General features: G+C 41.7%; 2 protein-coding genes across 14 annotated transcripts in view; one reads left to right on the top strand and one right to left on the bottom strand.

Moving 5' to 3' along the window:
* The window catches only part of LOC132400603 (dystrobrevin beta), a 488265-nt gene that overhangs the window by 133636 nt on the left and 333246 nt on the right, over positions 1-21383 (top strand). For all 13 annotated transcript variants that reach the window (XM_059981722.1, XM_059981724.1, XM_059981723.1 and 10 more), the window contains one exon: positions 262-329. In XM_059981722.1, coding sequence (XP_059837705.1) covers positions 263-329 — 67 coding nt within the window. In that variant the 5' untranslated portion in view covers position 262. The remainder of the gene's footprint in view (positions 1-261; positions 330-21383) is intronic.
* LOC132400278 (uncharacterized) lies at positions 2718-5409 on the bottom strand. The gene is made up of 2 exons (XM_059981247.1): positions 5228-5409; positions 2718-4949 (listed from the first exon to the last, which is right to left on the bottom strand). The coding sequence occupies exon 2, from the start codon at positions 4781-4783 to the stop codon at positions 3449-3451; it is 1335 nt and encodes a 444-aa protein (XP_059837230.1). The 5' UTR covers positions 4784-4949; positions 5228-5409; the 3' UTR covers positions 2718-3448.

Raw genomic sequence — 21383 nt, forward strand, 5'->3', positions numbered from 1 at the left:
AAGTTTTAACTGACAGTTGGGTATTTTTTCATGTCTGTTTTTCCTGTTATTGTTATTATTATCGTACAATTTAATGAAAAAAAATATATTTTGACTTGGGTTAATTTTCAACCAGAACTTTGAATGCTTTCCCACCAGCTTTCACAGTTGGGGTGGGTTTTAAGAATGTATGAATAACATATAAAATATATACCAAACGTAAAATGATCTTGCTTTCAGAAATTGCTCATGCGCTTCTTCAATCATATTTTTTTTCGCCAGAATGATTGAGGAGTGTGGAAGAAGAGGGAAGACCATGGCTGAGAAGAGGCAGCTATTTATGGATATGAGTAAGTATCCTGATTTTCAAAGTTCAGACGTTCAAAGTAAATTTATTATCAGAGTATGTATCTGTCACCATCTTCAACCTTGAGATCTGTTTTTTTTGTGTGGGCGCACTCAGAAAATCCGAGAAACATAATGTAAATAATTAAAGTCCGCACCCAACAGGACGGACAACAAACAGTGCAAATAGAAAAGAAAAAGTAAAAGTTAGAAAGAAATAAACAATAAATATTGAGAAATAAAGAGTTCTTGAAAATGAGTTCTTAAATTAGTTCAGAATTTGTAACTTTTAAATAAACTTTAATATTGAAGTGGTGTTAACAGATGTTTGTCTAATATCATTATTAGAGCAAAATTCACTCGGAATGAAAAATGGGCAATTTAAGAGGATGTAAAGTTGATCAGATGGAAAATCGATTCATCAGTAAACTTTGCAGTTTTAGGGTATAGTTTTGCTCCTGTTTTGATGGAGGCCAGCTATTCAGTGTTTCCAAAAAGGGCATGCTAATGAAAATGAGTTGCCTAAAGTTTGTACTCTCCTCCAGGCCAGAAGAAGGAGAAATTATTGTTTTAATAATCTTAGCCTATGCTTTGGAGCTACTTGTGGTTGATCATTCTGACTGAGGATTACCATGCCTGGCCTTCTGACTTCCTCCAGCATTTTGTTTGTGTGTGTGTGTGTGGTGTGTGATTTTCAGCATCTGCAGATTTTGTTTTCTTTGTGAGAGACCATTTGACTGGATAGAATTTGACACAAATACCAAGCCTAACTGGCCATTCTGGGTGCTAGCTTTCTGAAACACATGACCTTGGGTCACATTGCTGAAGGTCATGTCCCAGAAATATTTCAAGGGGCAGAGAGTACATGTACGTAGATACTGTCTGTCTTTGTTCCTATTTCTTGAACTGGGATAACATCCTTGATTCAAATCTTGGAACTCTTGGAGCTGGGCTGAATGAGTTTCAGTCTGAAGAGGATGACAGCTTGAAAATCTTTGCCAAAAACAGAAGCCTCATGAATTATTGAGAAATACAGCACTGATAGAGGCTCTTTGGCCCATGGAATCCATGCTGAATTGAAACAAACACTTGGGTTTACACAAAGCCAAAAAAGTTAGAGTTTAATCGGGGTAAGTAAAATATTAACTGAAGTATTGTACATCTTTTGATATTTTTTATGTTAAGTGAGCCAAACTAATAAATAGAGACAAGGCATCTCAGGCCCATTGAACACACACTGTGTGACATGTGTGAACTCCGGGATGGTTACCGTATCCTGGAGAGTGATAGCTACAGAAAGTGTAGTCAACTGGAGGGGCCTGTACAACTGCTGGCATTGACAAGTGTTTTGAGGAGTTGACAGTCTGGAGCTGCTCACCCTGCAGCTCAAGAGAGTGGCAAGCCTGGGCTGATGAAGGAGCGATTCAGGAAATCCTTAGGAACTCTGTCTTTCAGTGATGTTCATTTTCGAATACCATTGAGGGTGTTCCCTTGGAAGTGTGGCCACAACAAAATCCATAGAACAACGGTCAGCGTAATTGTAAATGGTGGGAGGATTCGGATGAGCACTGGTTTTCAGAGAGTCTTCAGTTCGGGACCCGAGAACGTTGCTTTGTGTCTTTGCTGATAAGGTCAAGAGTATCACTGATCATCTATCAAAGATAGACTGAGCAGCCTGAGGTTACGGTTCAATGATGCGGGATGAAGTTCTTCAGCAAATTTTAAAGAGGCAATGGTCTATGTATTGACATCAGCACCACAGGCCAGTGAGTACACAAGTAGTCGGAAAGGAGTCGATGAATGAATGCCTGGCTGTAAAGTTGGTATAGTAGAGAGTGCTTTTGAGGATTGAGATATGGGGACCAGATCAGGGACTGACTGGAGCTTGGAGCTGCATGGACTGGCTGGGTTGTACCTCCACAGGACAGGGATCAGTAGGTAGGTTTGAGAGTGCAGAGCTCAAATTAACTTGGCACGAGACTGTATTCAAAAGGGAGGAAAGGAGATAAGAAAATGGATGACAAAATTAGTGTGTTTGGAAGCTAGGACAAATGAGTTTGGAAAATAGAGTATCCGGCTAGCTTCTTTACTGCCCCCCCCCCCCCCCGTCTTTTTATTTCAGCATCTCACCTCTCTCTTCTCAGACCTGAAGAAGGGCCTCAGCCCAAAATGTCGACTCTTTATTCACTTCCATAGATGCTGCCTGACCTGCTGAATTCCTTCAGCATTTTGTGTGTGTGTTGCATTGTGATTGCTCTTTTTTTCTGTAAATGTTTAAATATAAGTGTCACGTTCTCCTTCGGGTGTAACGAACGCCGAATTTAACGTCCGGATAAACCACAGTTAATAAGAACCAGATCGCAGTAAGATTAACCATTTACTGTTCACTCTTCACATTAACATATGGTGAAAACTGTTGATAAAACAATACAAGATTGATACAGTATTTGTTCCTTCCTTAATATCACATTTCAAGTGTAAATACTTGCAAAGGTGACTATAACTACATTACACTAAGGTGCAGTATACAGGGAGAGTTTACCTGCTCCATTGACTACTTTAAATACACTTCCATGCAAACTATCCGCGACTCTTTAACTAACGAAAGCATAAACATTATCTACCGTCGTTACCTCTAACAGGATCAGCATTAATATCTTAGTTCAATATATCGATTATCTATTAACTTACAGCGTTGCTCTCACTGTGATTTCTCATGCCTGCAAAACTGCTTGTGCTCAGGTGAGCCTCGTGGAAAGCCCCCACCCTCGCGCTAATTTCAAACCGGTGTTTTCCCACAAGACGCGGCGAAACCGGATGTGACGTCATCACATGCCGATATATTTTACATGCAATGAATATGCTTTAAACACTTCTAATTCTAACTAGAAAATACTATTGAATGAATTACTAAGCGAAAATATTATAAACTAAATAACTGTCGTAAAGACAGCACACTCCCCGCTTGACCTTCGTAAGGTCACAATGAGCAGAGTACAAAACTTAGTCTCTTAATCAGTCATTGGGTAGAAGTAGAATAACTTCTGTAACTGGCCCTTGGTAAATTTTCACATCGCCTTGGTCGGTAGTCTTCAATTCGATCTTCCTGACATGTCCATCCCCGCTAGGGAATGTAACAGTGATTCTGGCCGTTGGCCAGATTCCTGTGGGGTTCTGTCCACTTTTGTCTCTGTTGCAACAAAGGTAGATATTTTTGTCTCCAGCGAGGCCAGAACTGATTTGCCAGAGCCTGGACTTGTCTCCATTGCTTTGTGTACAAATCCTTGTCTGAGAAGTCTCCTGGTGGAGGAGGTGCCCCTGCCTTCTGCGTAAGGAGCGTTGATGGCGAAAGTATAAAGGGGTATTCTGGGTCAGAAGACACAGGTAGGTATGATTGTGCGTTTATAATGGCTGTGACCTCTGCCATTAGGGTGCACAGTACCTCGTGGGCCAATCGGGTGTGTTGCTGCATCTCAGGTTTCCTTTTCCGGGTTTTCCGTAAGGACGTGAACCGTTTGACTGCCTGCTCTTTGTTATCTGGTGAGCGCTGGCGTGGTTCTCTGATTGGCAATGGGGCAACCCCATTATTTGCTTCACCTCTGAAGACCTTGGTGTCTTTGGGTTTTAAAGAAATGGTATCTTGAGCTGATTGTGCAAGTTTGTTTCCGTGCTCGGTTTGAACGAAAACTGACTGACCTAGCGTCTCGTCGGTTACTTTACGCTTGGTAATGTCTTGTTGTGCTTCTTTAGGGTACACCTCAGTGAGGCAGATCTCGGAACAATAACGGCTTGACTGAGTTTGACCGCAAACTTCTGTACAGTTCGAGCTGACAATTGTTGTCCTGGAGTGAACCTCTCCCTCCCCGCCGTCCTGTTGTGGGGGTGAAGGAGCGTTGACGGTTCTTTCATTCTTGACTTCATCACAGAGCCGTGAGGGTAAATTTCCTTCCTCGTATGGATGTGATGCAATCGTGACTCTCTGAGGTTCCTCGTAGCTGGGGAAGTTATCGAATAGGTATGGAGAGGGGAGACGAGCCTGCCTGTCTATTTGATACTGTACATAGTCGCTTGTGCGTTCCAGTCTGGTCCTTTCTAAAGTAGATCTTACTTCGGTCAGATCACGCGACCCTTCAGCTTGTTCTATGTACTTTGCTTCCGCCATGGCAGCTTCTTCTTCTCTTTCTAGCTGCAGCACTTGCAACTCTGTCGATATTTTTGCCATTTCCAACTGGATTTCGGCTTCTCGGGCGGCCGCTTCGGCTTCTCTGGCGGCCCTTTCTTTCTGGATTTCGACTTCTCTGGTGGCCTGTTTCATTTTCAAAACTGCTTCTTGTTTGGCGTAATGCAGTCGCACCTTGGCGGCTTCTGCCTTGGCTCTTGCCTGGGTGGACTTACTTGATGTCGGTTTACCGCCCTTGTCGCTGGGCGGCGTCGACTTGATGCTGGATTGAGCTGACATTGCAGCACTTGAAACACCTGATAATGCCGCTTTTTCACTGTCACGTTCTCCTTCGGGTGTAACGAACGCCGAATTTAACGTCCGGATAAACCACAGTTAATAAGAACCAGATCGCAGTAAGATTAACCATTTACTGTTCACTCTTCACATTAACATATGGTGAAAACTGTTGATAAAACAATACAAGATTGATACAGTATTTGTTCCTTCCTTAATATCACATTTCAAGTGTAAATACTTGCAAAGGTGACTATAACTACATTACACTAAGGTGCAGTATACAGGGAGAGTTTACCTGCTCCATTGACTACTTTAAATACACTTCCATGCAAACTATCCGCGACTCTTTAACTAACGAAAGCATAAACATTATCTACCGTCGTTACCTCTAACAGGATCAGCATTAATATCTTAGTTCAATATATCGATTATCTATTAACTTACAGCGTTGCTCTCACTGTGATTTCTCATGCCTGCAAAACTGCTTGTGCTCAGGTGAGCCTCGTGGAAAGCCCCCACCCTCGCGCTAATTTCAAACCGGTGTTTTCCCACAAGACGCGGCGAAACCGGATGTGACGTCATCGCATGCCGATATATTTTACATGCAATGAATACACTTTAAACACTTCTAATTCTAACTAGAAAATACTATTGAATGAATTACTAAGCGAAAATATTATAAACTAAATAACTGTCGTAAAGACAGCACAATAAGTGTTATAGTTTCAATGTAAGTTTATTATCAAAGAATGTGTAAATTATACAACTGTGAGATTTGTTTGCTTGCAGGCAGCCAAAAAGCAGGAAACCCAAAAAGAACCCAAATAATAAAAATAAAATACACGATGCACAGAGAAAGGGGGGAGAAAACCCAAATCATGCAAACAGTAGAAGTGAGCAACAAGCAGCCTGGAGTAGGCCCAAAGCCTTGGTATCAGTCCATCATGTTACCAGGCAGAGAGCACAGCATATGGGGCAGTCTTCATAGCCTCAGCACAATGGAGAGAGTAGAAACATCACAGGAGAGTGAGTGATGTCTTTCCAGTCCATCTGGGCTGCTGTTGAAGTTGTCCAAGCAGCTTATCGTACCTCGGACTAGGAATCAGACCCGGGCCCTTGCATAGTGAAATGCACCAGACCTGGACCATGCCACACAGCTCAGTCGCTTTTGATTTCTCTGAATTGGCTCGGTGCCCAGAGTGACCTGGGTCAGTTGTACAGGCATCAGAACTTCTTTGCCTCGACTTCTCTCTGAACGGCTCACTCCATTTGAGTTGATTCTGCAATGTAACAGCAAGGTTCGTCCCTCGAATTTGCTTCACCTTTCCACGTCTCTTCTTGTTTGTAGTGATACTTCTCCACAGTTGATTTCAGAAAAGGTGTGATTAGTAATGTTTTTAGTCAAATTTCTTGCCTTTTGATCTACTAGTGAACTGTTGGCTTGCACTTGGCGCAGCATCTTAAACTGGAAGTTTCATTCTGCATAAGGCAGATGAGTTCAAGGCACCAATCAATACATGGCAGTACATTATTATGTCTTTCATGGAAATGGGACTGAATGAAAAATGGTTTAGAGTTCCTGTTTAGAAGTTTTTGGCAGGATAGGAAAATAAAAAGAAGGGTATTATTGGCAGTATTACTTTAAGAAGCATAACACATCTGAGAAGAATTCAGACCTGAGAAGAATTATTAAATGATGATACAATAGAAAGATAATCAAATAATGCTGCATGCATTGAATGAAAGAACAACATTAGAGGGAATCACACTACTGGGAGTGCAGTGTAGACTTCCAAACAATCTGTAATAAATTAAAGAGCAAATCTCAAGACAAATCTGGGCTGAGGTATTTAATGAATACTTCAGTATTCACTATGGAAAAGGATCTTGGTGATTGTAATGATGACTTGCAGCAGTCTAAAAAGCTTGAGCATGCAGATAATAAGAAAGAGGATGTGGTGGAGTTTCTGGAAAACATCAAGTTGGATACGTCGCCGAGACTGGATGAGATGGAACTCAGGCAACTGTGGGAGGTGAGGGAGGAGATGGCTGAGCCTCTGGCAATGATCTTTGCATCATCAATAGGGATGGGAGAGGTTCCGGAGGATTGGAGGGTTGCAGATGTTGTTCCTTTATTCAAGAAAGGGAGTAGAGATAGCCCAGGAAATTATAGACCAGTGAGTCTTACTTCAGTGGTTGGTAAGTTGATGGAGAAGATCCTGAAAGGCAGGATTTATGAACATTTGGAAAGGCATAATATGATTAGGAATAGTCAGCATGGCTTTGTCAAGGCCATGTCCTGCCTTACGAGCCTGATTGAATTTTTTGAGGATGTGACCAAACACATTGAAGGAAGAGCAGCAGATGTAGTGTATATGGATTTCAGCAAGGCATTTGATAAGGTACCCCATGCAAGGCTTATTGAGAAAGTAAGGAGGCATGGGATCCAAGAGGGCATTGTTTTGTGGATTCAGAACTGGCTTGCCCACAGAAGGCAAAGAGTGGTTGTAGACGGGTCATATTCTGCATGGAAATCGGTGACCAGTGGTGTGTCTCAGGTATCTGTTCTGGGACCCTTACTCTTTGTGATTTTTATAAATGACCTGGATGAGGAAATGGAGGGATGGATTAATAAGTTTGCTGATGATACAAAGGTGGGAGGTGTTGTGGATAGTTGGAGAGCTGTCAGAGGTTACAGCGGGACATTGATAGGATGCAAAACTGGGCTGAGAAGTGGCAGATGGAGTTCAACCCAGATAAGTGTGAAGTGTTCATTTTTGTAGGTCAAATATGATGCCAGATTATAGTATTAATGTTAAGATTCTTGGCCGTGTGGAGGATCAGAGGGATCTTGGGGTTTGAGTCCATACCTATAGGACGCTCAAAGCAAGTGTGCAGGTTGACTCTGTGGTTAAGAAGGCCTTCATCGATCGTGGGATTGAGATTAAGAGCTGAGAGGTAATGTTACAGCTATATAGGACCCTGGTCAGACCCCATTTGGAATACTGTGCTCAGTTCTGGTTGCCTCACTACAGGAAGGATGTAGAAACCATAGAAAGGGTGCAGAGGAGATTTACAAGGATGTTGCCTGGATTGGGGAGCATGCCTTATGAGAATAGGTTGAGTGAACTTGGCTTTTTCTCCTTGGAGCAACAGAGGATGAGAGGTAACCTGATAGAAGTGTGCAAGATGATGAGAGGCATTGATCGTGTGGGTAGTCAGAGGCTTTATCCCAGGGCTGAAATGGTTGCCACAAGATTTTAAGGTTCTGGGGAATAAGTACGAAGGAGATGTCAGGGGTAAGTTTTTTACTCAGAGAGTGGTGAGTGCGTGGAATGGGCTGCCAGCAACAGTGGTGGAGGCGGATATGATAGGGTCTTTTAAGAGACTTTTGGATAGGTACATAGAGCTCACAAAAAATAGTGGGCTATGGGTAAGCCTAGTAATTTCTAAGGTAGGGATGTGTTCAGCACAATTTTGTGGGCCGAAGGGCCTGTATTGTGCTGCAGGGTTTCTATGTTTCTAAATGTAATAATAAAGTTAATAAAGCAGTATTAGTGCAGTATTTTCATTTCCTAAATATTAACTAGGACACAGTCAGTGTAAAACTTGTAGTGGGCATTGAATTCTTACATTCAGGAAAACTATTTTAAAGCCAGTATAAGATTATTTATGACTAGAAAGTTGTTGCTAATGAGTTTCACAGAGCACAGTACTAAAACCCTTGCCTTATGTTGCATATATACTAATAATTTAGACTTAAGTGATGGGGGATTGATAAGAACTTTGTAGAAATGATTAAAATTGGCCATGTGTATGGCAACGAGTAGGTGAGTTTAAGACTGGACATGGATATGGCATTACATTAACCGCCATGGTGGTGTAGCCGTTAGCATGACACAATTACATCTCCTGGCAATGGAGTTCAATTCCCGCTTCCTCTGTATGGAGTCTTTGTACATCCTCCCTGTGGGTGTGTGTGTGGGTTTCCCCCGGGCCTTCTGGTTTCCTCCCACAGTCCGAAGACTTAACAGGTAGTTTAATTGTTTTGTTGTAAATTGTCCTGTGATTAGGGTAGTTTAGAGTTAAATTGGGGTTGTTCACTGCTGCAGGTCAGCACTGCTCAAAGAGTTGAAGGGCGTATTCCACACTGTATTTCTACCTAAATAAAACTAAATAAATACATATAGATACGATCAGTCGGCAGAAAAATGGCAAATGGAATTTCATCCAGAAGAGCCTGAGGTAATGTAGGTGAAACTGCAACAGGGCAAAGGAATACACAATAAATGTGAGAATATGTGTAGGTGTAAAAGAACAATGTTACCCAAAGGTTGATTAAATTGTGAATGAATTGAAGGCCAACATTTGACTGATGCTTAAATTTAGCTTGCCTAATTGATTTGTATCAACTTGAATCATATACTGTCAATAATAACTCTCAATTGAATGTACAACGTTGCCTTTTTCTTGAATTATTAGAAGTTAGTTTAAAGAAAACATTGACCATGTTAATCTTATAATCATGCCTCGCACTGCTTGACTGTTGTCAGCTAATCAGTGGATTAAGCCAATTAACCAATTAATAGTGTTGTCAAATTATATTTAAGTTAAATCACAGGAATTTAGTATTAACTAACTGCTTGCTGATGATAAATCTGCACTTGGGATCGGTGTCTGGGATTAGCATAGATTTATGTGATTAGGCTGCTGACGGAGCTGACAATCCGGGCGGTAACAACTCCCATTTATACAGCGCAGTACCTCTGTTGTAGTGACATTTCCACATCAGAAGCAGGAGGTGGTGAACAATTTGGTTGATGGATTTAGTTCTGGTAACATTTGGAGAGGGTTCGGGAGGCAGTTTCACAGTAGGATCCAGGCAGCTGATGCTGCAGGTATTACCAGTGGTAAGGTGATTAAAAGCCAGTTTGCACAAGGGGATAGAGACTTAAAAATGTGACAGACCAAGGGAGATGAGGCCTTGGGTAATTTGTAAACAGGAACGGGCATTTCAAAAATCTCCTGAGAGCAGATGTCAGCTCAATGAGCAGAGTAGTGAGATAGGTGAATTTGGTTTGAAGTAAGTAGATACATAAAGTAGAATTTTGGATGAGCTCCAATTTATGTGAGGGGGAAGGCAATGGGCAGCTCGGAATGAATATTGAGATTTTGTTTGGCTTAATGGCTTATTAAGTTATTACTTTCCCAGCATTTAGTCTTTGTACTCGTAACATTTTGAGGAGACAATTAATGTACTTTTCAATCAGTTTTCCTCTGCTGCAGCTTCTTAAAAATCTTTTTAATATTCTTCTTCATGACGCTATCTCATTCCCATTGATTTATGGGCTTGGTTTTAATGGTTGAAAAGGCAAAGTATTTTATGTAACCAGTCCCTGTGCTCAGAAGGGCAATAATCAGACTAGTCTGCCCTTGCTGAAGAGTTTCCTTGATTTTTTAAGCTAGCTGATGGGTAAACTTCAGTCCTGTACAGTTGCAGTTTGAGATTGTTAGAGTATGCAAGGAGCTGGTGTAAAAAGGTAGTACTCGGTGTTCTTGTGAAAGGTAGATTGAAATATTGATTGAAATTCCTTCAACTTCTAACCAAGTGCTTCTGACTACTAGCAACTGAGTGAAATGTACAAACAATATAAAATGGCTGACCTGATGACGAAAAATAATGATAAAGAATCAACAGCAGCTGTGAACTTACAAGGAAGCAGTGAGATCTAGGAATTAGAAATAAAATAACAAACCATCTCAGGTAGGACATAATAATGACCTTTAATTGTGTATTGGCTATCTTAAGTTTGCTCCGTGTTAGTTTCACATTGAGCAACTAAATATATCCATTGGAATCTTCGACAGCCCCTCATATCTTGAATAAAATACACATTTGCTTTCAAGGGCGAAGAGGCAATTTCGAAGGAGGTTAGAGACGACACCAGATGTATGACAACTCGGGTAGGGGTTTGCAAGACCTTACTTCCAGCAAAGTGAAACCCAGTAGCATGAATGACAGCGATGCCTCATTACCAGATGAGCTCAATGCCTTCTATGCTGGCTTTGAAAGGGAGGATGTAACTGCAGCTGTGAAGATCTCTGCTGCACCCGGTGGCCCTGTGATCTCCATCTCGGACGCCAGTGTTAGACTGTCTTTAAAGAGAGTGAACCCTTGCAAGATGAAAAGCCCCCACAGAGTAACTGGTAAGGCTCTGAAAACTTGTGCCAACCAACTGGTGGGAGTATTCAAGGACATTTTCTCACTGTGACAGTGGAAGTTCCCAATTGCTTCAAAAAGGCAAGAATTATACTGGTGCTTAATAATAATATGAGCTGCCTTAATGACTATAGCCCAGTAGCACTCGTATATACAGTGATGAAATGCTTTGAGAGGTTTGTCATGACTAGACTGAACTCCTACCTCAGCAAGGACCTGGACCCATTGCAATTTGCCTATTGCCACACTAGGTCAACGGCGGATGCAATTTCAATGGCTCTGCACACGGCTTTAGACCACTTGGACAACACAAACATCTATGTCAGGATGCTGTTCATCGACTATAGCTTGGCATTTAGCACCATCATTCTCACAATCCTGATTGAGAAGTTGCAGAACCTGGGTCTCTGTACCTCCCTTTGCAATTGGATCCATGACTTTCTAACTGGAAGACCACAATCTGTGCGGATTGGTGATAACGTCTCCTCGCTGACAATTAACACTGGTGCACCTCAGGGGTGTGTGCTTTGTCCACTGCTCTACTCTCTCTATAGCCATGACTGTGTGGCTAGGCATAGCTCAAATACCATCTATAAATTTGCTGATGATACAGCCATTGTCGTTAGAATCTCAGATGGTGACACCTGCAAGTGTGAGATATGCCGACTAATGGAGTGGTGTCACAGCAACAACCTGGCACCCAATGTCAGTAAGACGAAGGAGCTGATTGTGGACTTCAGGAAGGGTAAGACAAAGGAATATATATACCAATCCTAATAGAGGGATCAGAAGTGGAGGGAGTGAGCAGATTCAAGTTCCTTGGGGTCAAAATCTCTGAGGATCTAAACTGGTCCCAACATATCAATGTACGTAGTTATAAAGAAGGCAAGACAGTGACTATACTTCATTAGGGGTTTGAAGAGATTTCGTATGTCAACCAAACACTCAAAAACTTCTATAGGTGTGCCATGGAGAGCTTTCACTGTCTGCATCACTGTCTGGTATGGAGGGGCTACTGCACAGGACTGAAAGAAGATACAGCAGGTTATGAATTTAGTCAGCTCCATCTTGAGTGCTAGCCTACAAAGCACCCAGGGCATCTTCAAGGAGCGGTATCCCAGAAAGGCAGCATCCATTATTAAGGACCTCCAGCACCCAGGGCATGCCCTTTTCTCACTGATACCATCAGGTAGGAGGTACAGAAGCCTGAAGGCACACACTCAGCGATTCAGGAAAGCTTCTTCCGCTCTGTGATCCGATTCCTAAACAGACATTGATCCTGTGAACGCTACCTCACTTTTTAAAATATATATAATCTGTTTTTGCACGTTTTTAATCTATTCAATATACACATACTGCAATTTACTCATTTTTCTTCTGTATTGTGTATTGCTGCTGTTAAGTTAACAAATTTCATGACATGCAGTTGATAATAAACCTGATTCTGACTGTAGCATGTCACAATGATAGGCTGCACGAGTTGAAAACACCTGTAATATGAAGTGTTACTGTCTGCATGATTGTGTGCTCTGCTGAGAATTTCTGACATCTGGTTTTAGTATTTAAAGCACTAGTCCTGTTCGCGTGAAGCCAACAACCTGAAAAGTTTTCAGTAGGCCAGATTGCACTGCTCGTGAACTGTTGCCGAGTTGCAGTTTGCACATCTATGCGCTAGAAAAGCTGAAGTCATGCTAGTGGATAGGGAGAAGTGCCTCAGTGTTTGATTTGGCAGTAAGCCCAGAGCAGAGCTCAGTCACACTGTCAGGCAGCTTCATATCCCGGAGCTTAGCTTTACACTAGCCATACAACAATACCTCATTCAATCCACTGACCTGGATTGAAAGGAATATGGATAATTGAAAAATAGAGGGCTATGTAGGAGGGAAGGGTTAGATTTATATTAGAATGGGTTACAAGGTTGGCACAACATTGTGATGTGTTCTTTGAAAGGGTTAAGAACAAGTGACTTGATTTGTTTCTTTATTATATTGAACCTATTTAATTAATTTAAACGTATTCCAGAGCAAAATGCTGGCAAAAGGCTATTTTCTAAATGAGGCATGGCATTGTTTGTAGACCACCCTGTCTCTGGGACGGCTGTGAGACCTGGAGGTTGTACCTGTGAGGGTGCAAGCAAAGGAGCTGCAGGTGGCATGGGGGTGAGGGAGGGGCCTGGCTTGAGCAGGATCAAGTATAAAATGGAGGAAAGGAAGGGAAAAAAGGCCCAGTGTTACCCTGAAGAACAGATGGGTAGCTTATTTACATATGTAACAATTGGCAGTGTGTTTTAAGAACTTAACACCTCAGTATTTGCACAAGGTATTAGCTCTCACTTTTTGTATGTCTGCTTAGACCTGTGTTGCTAGTTTGTGTAATGCAGGGTGTTATTCAACACCTGAGCCTCATTGGTTATTGCAACAGCAAGTTCCGATATGACTATGAATGGCCCTGCTTATTTCTTGTGTATACAATTTTATTCATTGGAGGAGGAGACCATCCCTGCCCAATATTCATTGTTATGCCTTGTGTGGACGATTATTTCCAAACAAGCAAAAAGTTGACATTACATTGCAGATCAAGCTCCTTTAAAACATTTGATTTCTTAAATCCAAAAGTTTGAAATTGCTTCTCACATTTGATAGATTATTTGAGTGACTTATTTCATTGCTCCCCTTGCTCCTGCTCTGCCCAGATCTGTTCGGACTTGTCATATATTTGCAGCATTGTTGGATTTTTCTTTTTAATCAGTTGTTATTCTCACAATGCACACAAAATCAATAAAAGTTTTAAAAAAAGAGCAATGTATCATTTTTACAGTCTGCTGTATTTTTCAGTGTTAGAATCATTGCTTTCATAAGATTTATTGTTGAAGAGAAAAACGAGTTTGTTACTGTTATTGATCTGTGTAAAAGTGATTGAACTTTGGAATTATAGCAAGAGTCTGTTATTCCACAGTTCATTTGAGGTTCTGTAGGGAGCTATTTGATTTGAAATTCATTCTTAAGAATTGTAGAGGATTCCAGTATTGACAAGGTTGCATTTTATGTGTGCCTGAAGTATTGGAGCAAGGCTTATTTTTTGCTGCGGCAATGCACTACAAGTTACCCTTCTCCTGTGTTACAAAATCTGATTGCATGAGAAAGCAGTGTTACGGTGCAAATACACTCCACAAATTTATCATTGAAATTGCATTCAATGTTCATTCAGCAATTTGAGAAAACCCCAAAGTGCTTGCTGTTGTAATGACCTGGTTAAGATTTCCACTGCTATGCCCAGAGGAAGTTTATATTAGCAGTTTTCTGTAAAAGCTGGAAAGTGTGATTTGGCTTCGGCTAACATAAGGGCCCATGTTGTCCAGTTTTGGAATGTTAGTCGGTATGATCTGCTACTTCTTGCTAACCAATGATTGCATCTGAGCAGTATTTACACAGCACTCACTCAAATCGAGCTTACGTTAATCGGAACATCCCGACTTTCCTGTTTGGTTGAAACCCAACTGAGACTGACCCTAGAAGTATATTGTTCATGAAAGGTGGCCTTCTCACCACTGAGTCACGAGGCTGTTTGGAGGATTAGCTAATGAGCTGAGTTTGCATACAAGCCTGGTGTGTGTGTTTCTTTGGAAACCATCAAAAAATTGCAGCATCTAAAGCTTAATGCTACAAGTCAAATGGAGATTTTTAAAAATCAAGTTTCCAATGTTTTGATGTAATTAGTCAAAGCTTTCATTGGTATACATATTCCTTCATGAACAAAGGGTGGAGTTAATTTTATTGGGCTTGGAATGATTAGAATAGAATTCTTTATCACACGAGACTCTCGTATTATTAGAAATAATGTTTTTATTAAAAATGGAATGAAATTGAATTATTTTTGAACAAGACATGAGGACATTGGTTTTGTTGAAGAGTCTTCTTTGACATGGTCTCAATTGCAGGTTTCATTACCAGGGACTTTTTGATGGGTGCCAAGAAAGTCTGGTTAAAAAAGAAAAGCATCCCATATCTTGCAGAAAAAGCATTTTAAACATACAAGCAATGTTTACTTTTCATCTTCCGTGCTTAATTTATAAATACAAAGAATCATTTCTCTGCCTTGCACTGAATAACACTACTTAGAACCCCTTAATTTACACTGTGTATGACCCAAAGTTGAGGCTGACTGGTGATGTAGTGGCATCAGCACTGGACTTCAAGACGGTTGGTCCTGAGTTCAAACCCAGCTGGGTCCCAATCTGGGCAGTAGCAGTGTCTGCGTGGGAGAAAGGCCCATATCTTGCCATGAAAACCCTACGGACCCCAAATTTTAGGTTTAAACCCCTATCAGAAGAGTTTATTAGCAATTATTTATGATCTGATTATGAAAATATGTCCAGGTACATCTGATAAAATTAAGAATGAGTGGGAAAGAGAACTTCAAGTATTTTTCTCTACAGAGAAATGGGAGAAAATTCTTAAACTAGTTAATACTTCTTCAATGTGTGCCTGACATGCTTTGATACAATTTAAGGTGGTTCATAGGGCTCATATGTCCAAGGATAAGTTAGCTCATTTTTACTGCCATATGAGTCCTGTTTGTGAAAGATGTAATTCTGAAGTAGCTTCCTTGACACATATGTTCTGGTCTTGTCCTCTTCTCGGAAAATATTGGAGAGATTATTTTGATATTGTTTCATGTTGATTTACAACCTCATGCTATTACTGCAATTTTTGGATTCCCAGTGATAGACTCCAGCTGCAACATAACTTTCTGACTTTGAACTTAAGGCTTCGACAAACGAAGGCAAGCATGCCATCTTCCTTCTTAACCATCCTCTCAACCTGTGTAGTAACTTTCAGAAAGCTATGAGCTTGGACCCCAAGATCCTTCTGCATATCAACACTGTTAAGGATCCTGCCCTTAAGTGTCCCATCTCTTTATATTTGACTTACCGAGGTGCAACACTTCATATTTGGCTGGGTTAAACTCCATCTGTCTATATCTGCTACTGATCTATAACTGCTGTATTGTTTGCAGTCTTCTACACTATCCACACCACCACCATCTGCGAACTTAATAATCCATCTATCTAGTTTTCAATCAGATTGTTTATATATATCACAAACATCAGAGGTCCTACTCATAATCTCGAGCCGCAGTTAGTCCTTTCAACCACCGCTCTCTGTCTTCCGTGGACAAGCCAGTTCTGAATCCAAATGGCCAATTTACCGCTAATTCCATGCATCTTAATCTGCTGGATGAGCTTCCCCTGAGGGACCTTACTAAAATCCATACAGACAACATTCACAGCTCCACCTTCATTAATCACCCTCATCAACTAGTAAAAATAACTCAGGTGAATAAGACGGGACTTGCCCTGCAGAAAGCCATGCTGGCTCTCCCTAATTTGACTGTGGTTTTCCAAATGTTCATAGATCCTATCTGTAAGTATTCTCTCCAGTATCTTCCTTAACACTGATGTGAAACTTGTCAGTCTGAAGTTCCCAGGATTATTACTGGTTCCCTTCTTGAATAATAGAACATTAGCTACTTGCCAATACTGCCTGTGGCAAAGAGATTTGTCAAGGCCTCAGCAACCTCTTCAGTTGCATCACTCAGTAACTTGGGATATATTCCATTAGGTCCTGGGGACTTAGCTATCCTATTTCTCTTTAAGAGACCCAACATGATTTCCTCCTTTTCTACAAATGCATATTAATACTTTCTGCATTGATCTCCTTGTCCTCCACATCCTTCTTCTTAGTAACTATTGATGAAAAGTACTCATTAAGGACCTCGCCCACATCCTTTGCATTCAAGCAAATAGGCCCCCTCCTTGTCCTTAACTCTTCCTAGTTATCCTCTTACCCATGATGTATGTATCGAATTCCTTGGGATTCTCTTTAATCAAAGTTGAAAGTACACTTATTATCAAAGTATATATTGAGATTTGTTTCCTTAATAGCAGCCACAAAACCAGAAACCCAAAAGAACCCATAAAAAAAAGACTGACAAAATGCCCAATGTGCAAACAATAAAAGTAAGCAAACGGCATTGAGAATGAAAGTGAGTGTGCAGGCGTAAAGCCCAGAGCCTCAGCCTCAGCGCATCGCAGAGCAGAGTAGATGCCACGGAGTAGCGAGCAGATCCAGCCTGACCCTCACGTCTGGTCTCAACACCCTGCCGTTTCAATCATCTGGCCCTGCATTTAAATTGTCCAAACATCGGGTTGTTCCCCGCACTACCACCCTGGCACTATTGCATCAAATTCAGCCTGTACCCAACCCTTTCAAAGTAACCCGGTGATTAGATCAGTCGGATCTCACTCTTGGTTCAGGTGGATGGCCCTGAATGTGCCTCTGCGCTCACCCTGACTTTGTCTCAACTATGCCTCAACCTCGCTCCAGCTTCTCCTTGGACGTGCCACGATCTTGCCTTGCAAATGCATGCTTCGATCCTTGACTTTCCTCGCCTCTTCATTGTTTGCGGTGATCATTTACCCAAGTTTTTTTTTACAGAAGAGTGTTATTAATAAAGTATGTAGTTGTATTTCTTGTTTTGGGAACCGCCAGTAAATTGTCAGTTGCCCTCAGCAACATCTTAAATCAGAGGCTCAGGACTTTTCAAGGCCCCTCTTAGTTTTCCTTTTCCTTTCTTGAGTTTTTTGGGATTCTTTATAATCCTCCAGGACTCTTCTGATTTTAGTGTTCTAAGCTTTACATAGTTTACCTTTTTCTTCTTGACAAATTGAGTCACCTCTCTCGACATCCAAGTTTCTCTTCCCTTTCCATCATTAGCTTTCCTTCTGACTGGAACGTACCTGTTGTATACTCTCTGCAGGTCCTCAAACACCCTCTGCATGTTGGAGGTAGACTTGCCTAAAAACAGCTGTTCCCAATTAGCTCTCTGTAGTTCCTTCCCAATACTCTTGTAATTTGCCCTGTTCCAGTTTTGTACTCTCTTGCAAGGTCCATGGTTATCCTTATCTGTAACCATCATTCATCATTATGTGCAATGTCATATAGGCAGTTATGGTCTCATGGTCATGATTGTTCTTGGCAAATTTGTCTGTAGAAGCAGGTTGCCATTGCCTCCTTCTGGGTAGTGTCTTTACCAGACTGGCGACCCCACCCATCACCAATACTCTTCAGAGATTTGTCTACCTGATGTCAATTGTCGCATAACCAGGACGTGATGTGCACCAGCAGCTCATTCGACCATCCACCACATTGCCCTGATCGGGGGGGGGGGGGGGGGGGGGTGGGGGAGCAGGTGCTGCTTATTGCCCGAGGGTGACCTGTAGCCTAGCGGAAGAGGAACTTACACCTGCTTTGTATCTCCACCCTGACACCCATCTACTTATCTATAGCTATCTTAATACTGAAAGGAGTTGTCAGAGTCAGAATGAGCTTTAATATCACTGGCATATGTCATGAAATCTGTTAACTTTGTGGCAGCAGTACACTGCAATACATGATAAATACAGAAAAAACTGAACTACAGTAAATGTAGACAAGAGACAATAGATGCAGAAATAGACCATTCGGCCGTTTGAGCCTGCACCGCCATTCTGAGATCATGGCTGATCATCTACAATCAATACCCGGTTCCTGCCTTGTCCCCATATCCCTTGATTCCCCTATCCTGAAGATACCTATCTAGCTCCTTCTTGAAAGCATCCAGAGAATTGGCCTCCACTGCCTTCTGAGGCAGTGCATTCCAGACCCCCACAACTCTCTGGGAGAAGAAGTTTCTCCTTAACTCTGTCCTAACTGACCTACCCCTTATTTTCAAACCATGCTCTCTGGTACTGGACTCTCCCAGCATCTGGAACATATTTCCTGCCTCTATCTTGTCCTATCCCTTAATAATCTTATATGTTGCAATCAGATCCCCTCTCAATCTCCTTAATTCCAGCGTGTACAAGCCCAGTCTCTCTAACCTCTCTGCGTAAGATAGTCCGGACATCCCAGGAATTAACCTTGTGTGTGAAATATACGTGTGTGTGTATATATTTATATATGAATATATATAAATATGTATATAAATAAATGTTCATATATTAAATAGTTAAGTTAAGAATAATATAATTATGAATAAATGTATGTACATTATTAAATAGTTAAGTTAAAATAAGTAGTACAAAAACAAAAAATAAATTTCAAGAAGTATTGAGGTAGTGTTCATGAGCTCAAAGTTCATTTAGATGCTGTATGGCAGAGGGAAAGAAGCTGTTCCTAAGTCACTAAGGATGTGTCTTCAGGCTTCTGTACCTTCTCCCTGACCGTAGAAGAGGGCAAGATGGGGGTCCAGAATGATGGGTGCTGCCTTCCAGAGTCGCTGCTCCTTGATGGTGTCGCGGATCTTCTGGTATTATCCCATGACGGGAGCTGGCTTATTTTACAACTCTGCAACTTTGATCCTGTACAGTAACCCCCCCAATACCAAACAGTGATGCAGCCAGTCAGATTGCTCTCCACGGTACATCTATAGAGGTTTTTGATTGTTTTAGGTGTCAGATCAAATCTCCTCAAACTCCGAATGAAATACAGCTGATGTCTTGCCTTCTTTATAGCTGCATCAAAATCAATATGTTGTGACCAGGTTAGGTTCGCAGAGGTCTTGACACCCAGGAACTTGAAACTGCTCACTCTCTCCACTTCTGATCCCTCTATGAGGATTGGTTTGTGTTCCCTTGTTCGATCCCTTCTGAAGTCCACAATCAGTTCTTTGGCATTAGTAATGTTGAGCGCAAGGTTGTTGCTGTGTCACCACACAACTAGCTGGTATATCTTGCTCATCTATGCCCTCTCGTCACCATCTGAAATTCTGCCAGCAGTGGTTGTATCATCAGCAATGTTGTGGCTGCTGTTCGCTAGCTGCTTACGCACTGTAAGATCGGTCACCTGGCCAAGCTCACTACTCAACACCAGATCTAGAATAGCCCCTCCTCTTGTTGAACTAGGTACATCAGCAAAACAACAAGTCAGCATACAGAGAGGAGGGGCAGTGGCTAACAGACTGGTGCAGAGCCAACAACTTGTCTCTGAATGTGAGCAAACCAAAAGAGATGGTTGTTGACTTCAGGAGAGCACTGAACATTGATGGCTCCTCCGTTGAGATCATTAAGAGCACCAAATTTCTTGGTGTTCACCTGGCGGACAATCTCACCTGGTCCCCCAACACCAGCTCCATAGCCAAGAAAGCCCAGCAGCATCTCTACTTTCTGTGGAGGCAGAGAAAAGTCCATCTCCCACACCCCATCCTCACCACATTCTACAGAGGATGTATTGAGGGCATCCTGAGCAGCTGCATCACTGCCTGGTTCGGGAATTGCACCATCTTGGATCACGAGACTCTGCAGCGGATAGTGAGGTCAGCTGAGAAGATCATCGGGGTTTTATCTTCCTTCTATAACAGACACTTACACCACACGCTGCATCCGCAAAGCTAACAGCATTGTGAAGGACCCCACGCACCCCTCACACAAACTCTTCTCCCTCCTGCCATCTGGCAAAAGGTACTGAAATATTCGGGCTCTCATGACCAGACTGTGCAACAGTTTCTTCTTCCAAGTCATCAGACTCCTCAATACCTAGAGTCTAGACTGACATCTACATCATTTATTTTATATTATAATTTGCCCTCTACTGTGCCTATTGTCTTGTTTATATAATTATTATACTGCCCTGCAATGTTTTGTGGACTTGATGTAGTCCTGTGCAGGTCTGTAGTCTAGTGGAGTTTTTAATGTTGTTTTACGTAGTCTAGTGTAGCCTTGTGCTGCCTAGTGTAATCTTGTGTTTCATGTTGCACCTGGCGGTCCTGGCGGAATGCTGTTTCGTTTTTACACTACTGTATCAGCAGTTTATGGTCGAAATGACATTAGACTTGACATGTTGATTTATGACACCCTCCTGGATACAGTTTACAAAATCTGCCTTATCGAAACCACTTGCACAAACAAGATCCCAGTTAACATTAAGGAAGTTGAAATTCCCCAAGACAACAACACTATTGTTTTTATGCCTTTCCTTAATCTGCCTGCATATCTGTTCCTCAATGTCCTGGTGGCTATTGGGGGTCTGCAGTACAATCTCGTCAGAGTGATTGCATCCTTCCTATTTTTGAGTTCTACCCACATACTATAGACACAGTGGATGTGTCTTCCATTATGTATGCTGAGTGCAGCTGTGACATTGTCCCTGATTAGTAGTACAACTACACCCCCTCTTTTATCTCCCTTTCTATCTTTTCTAAAGCATTAAAACATTGAAGCATTAAGCACTCATTTCTGTCCCTCTCTCAAGTAAATCTCTGAATATGGCCTCAACATCATTGTTCACTGTATTGATCCATGCTCTAAGTTAATCTCCTTTACCCATTATATTCTGAGCAGTA

The sequence above is a fragment of the Hypanus sabinus genome, chromosome 10 (assembly GCF_030144855.1).
Source record: "Hypanus sabinus isolate sHypSab1 chromosome 10, sHypSab1.hap1, whole genome shotgun sequence".
Taxonomy (NCBI): domain Eukaryota; kingdom Metazoa; phylum Chordata; class Chondrichthyes; order Myliobatiformes; family Dasyatidae; genus Hypanus; species Hypanus sabinus.

Coding starts and splice junctions, on each gene's coding strand:
- LOC132400278 (XM_059981247.1), bottom strand. CDS start 4,783: ATGTCAGCTCAATCCAGCATCAAGTCGACGCCGCCCAGCGACAAGGGC.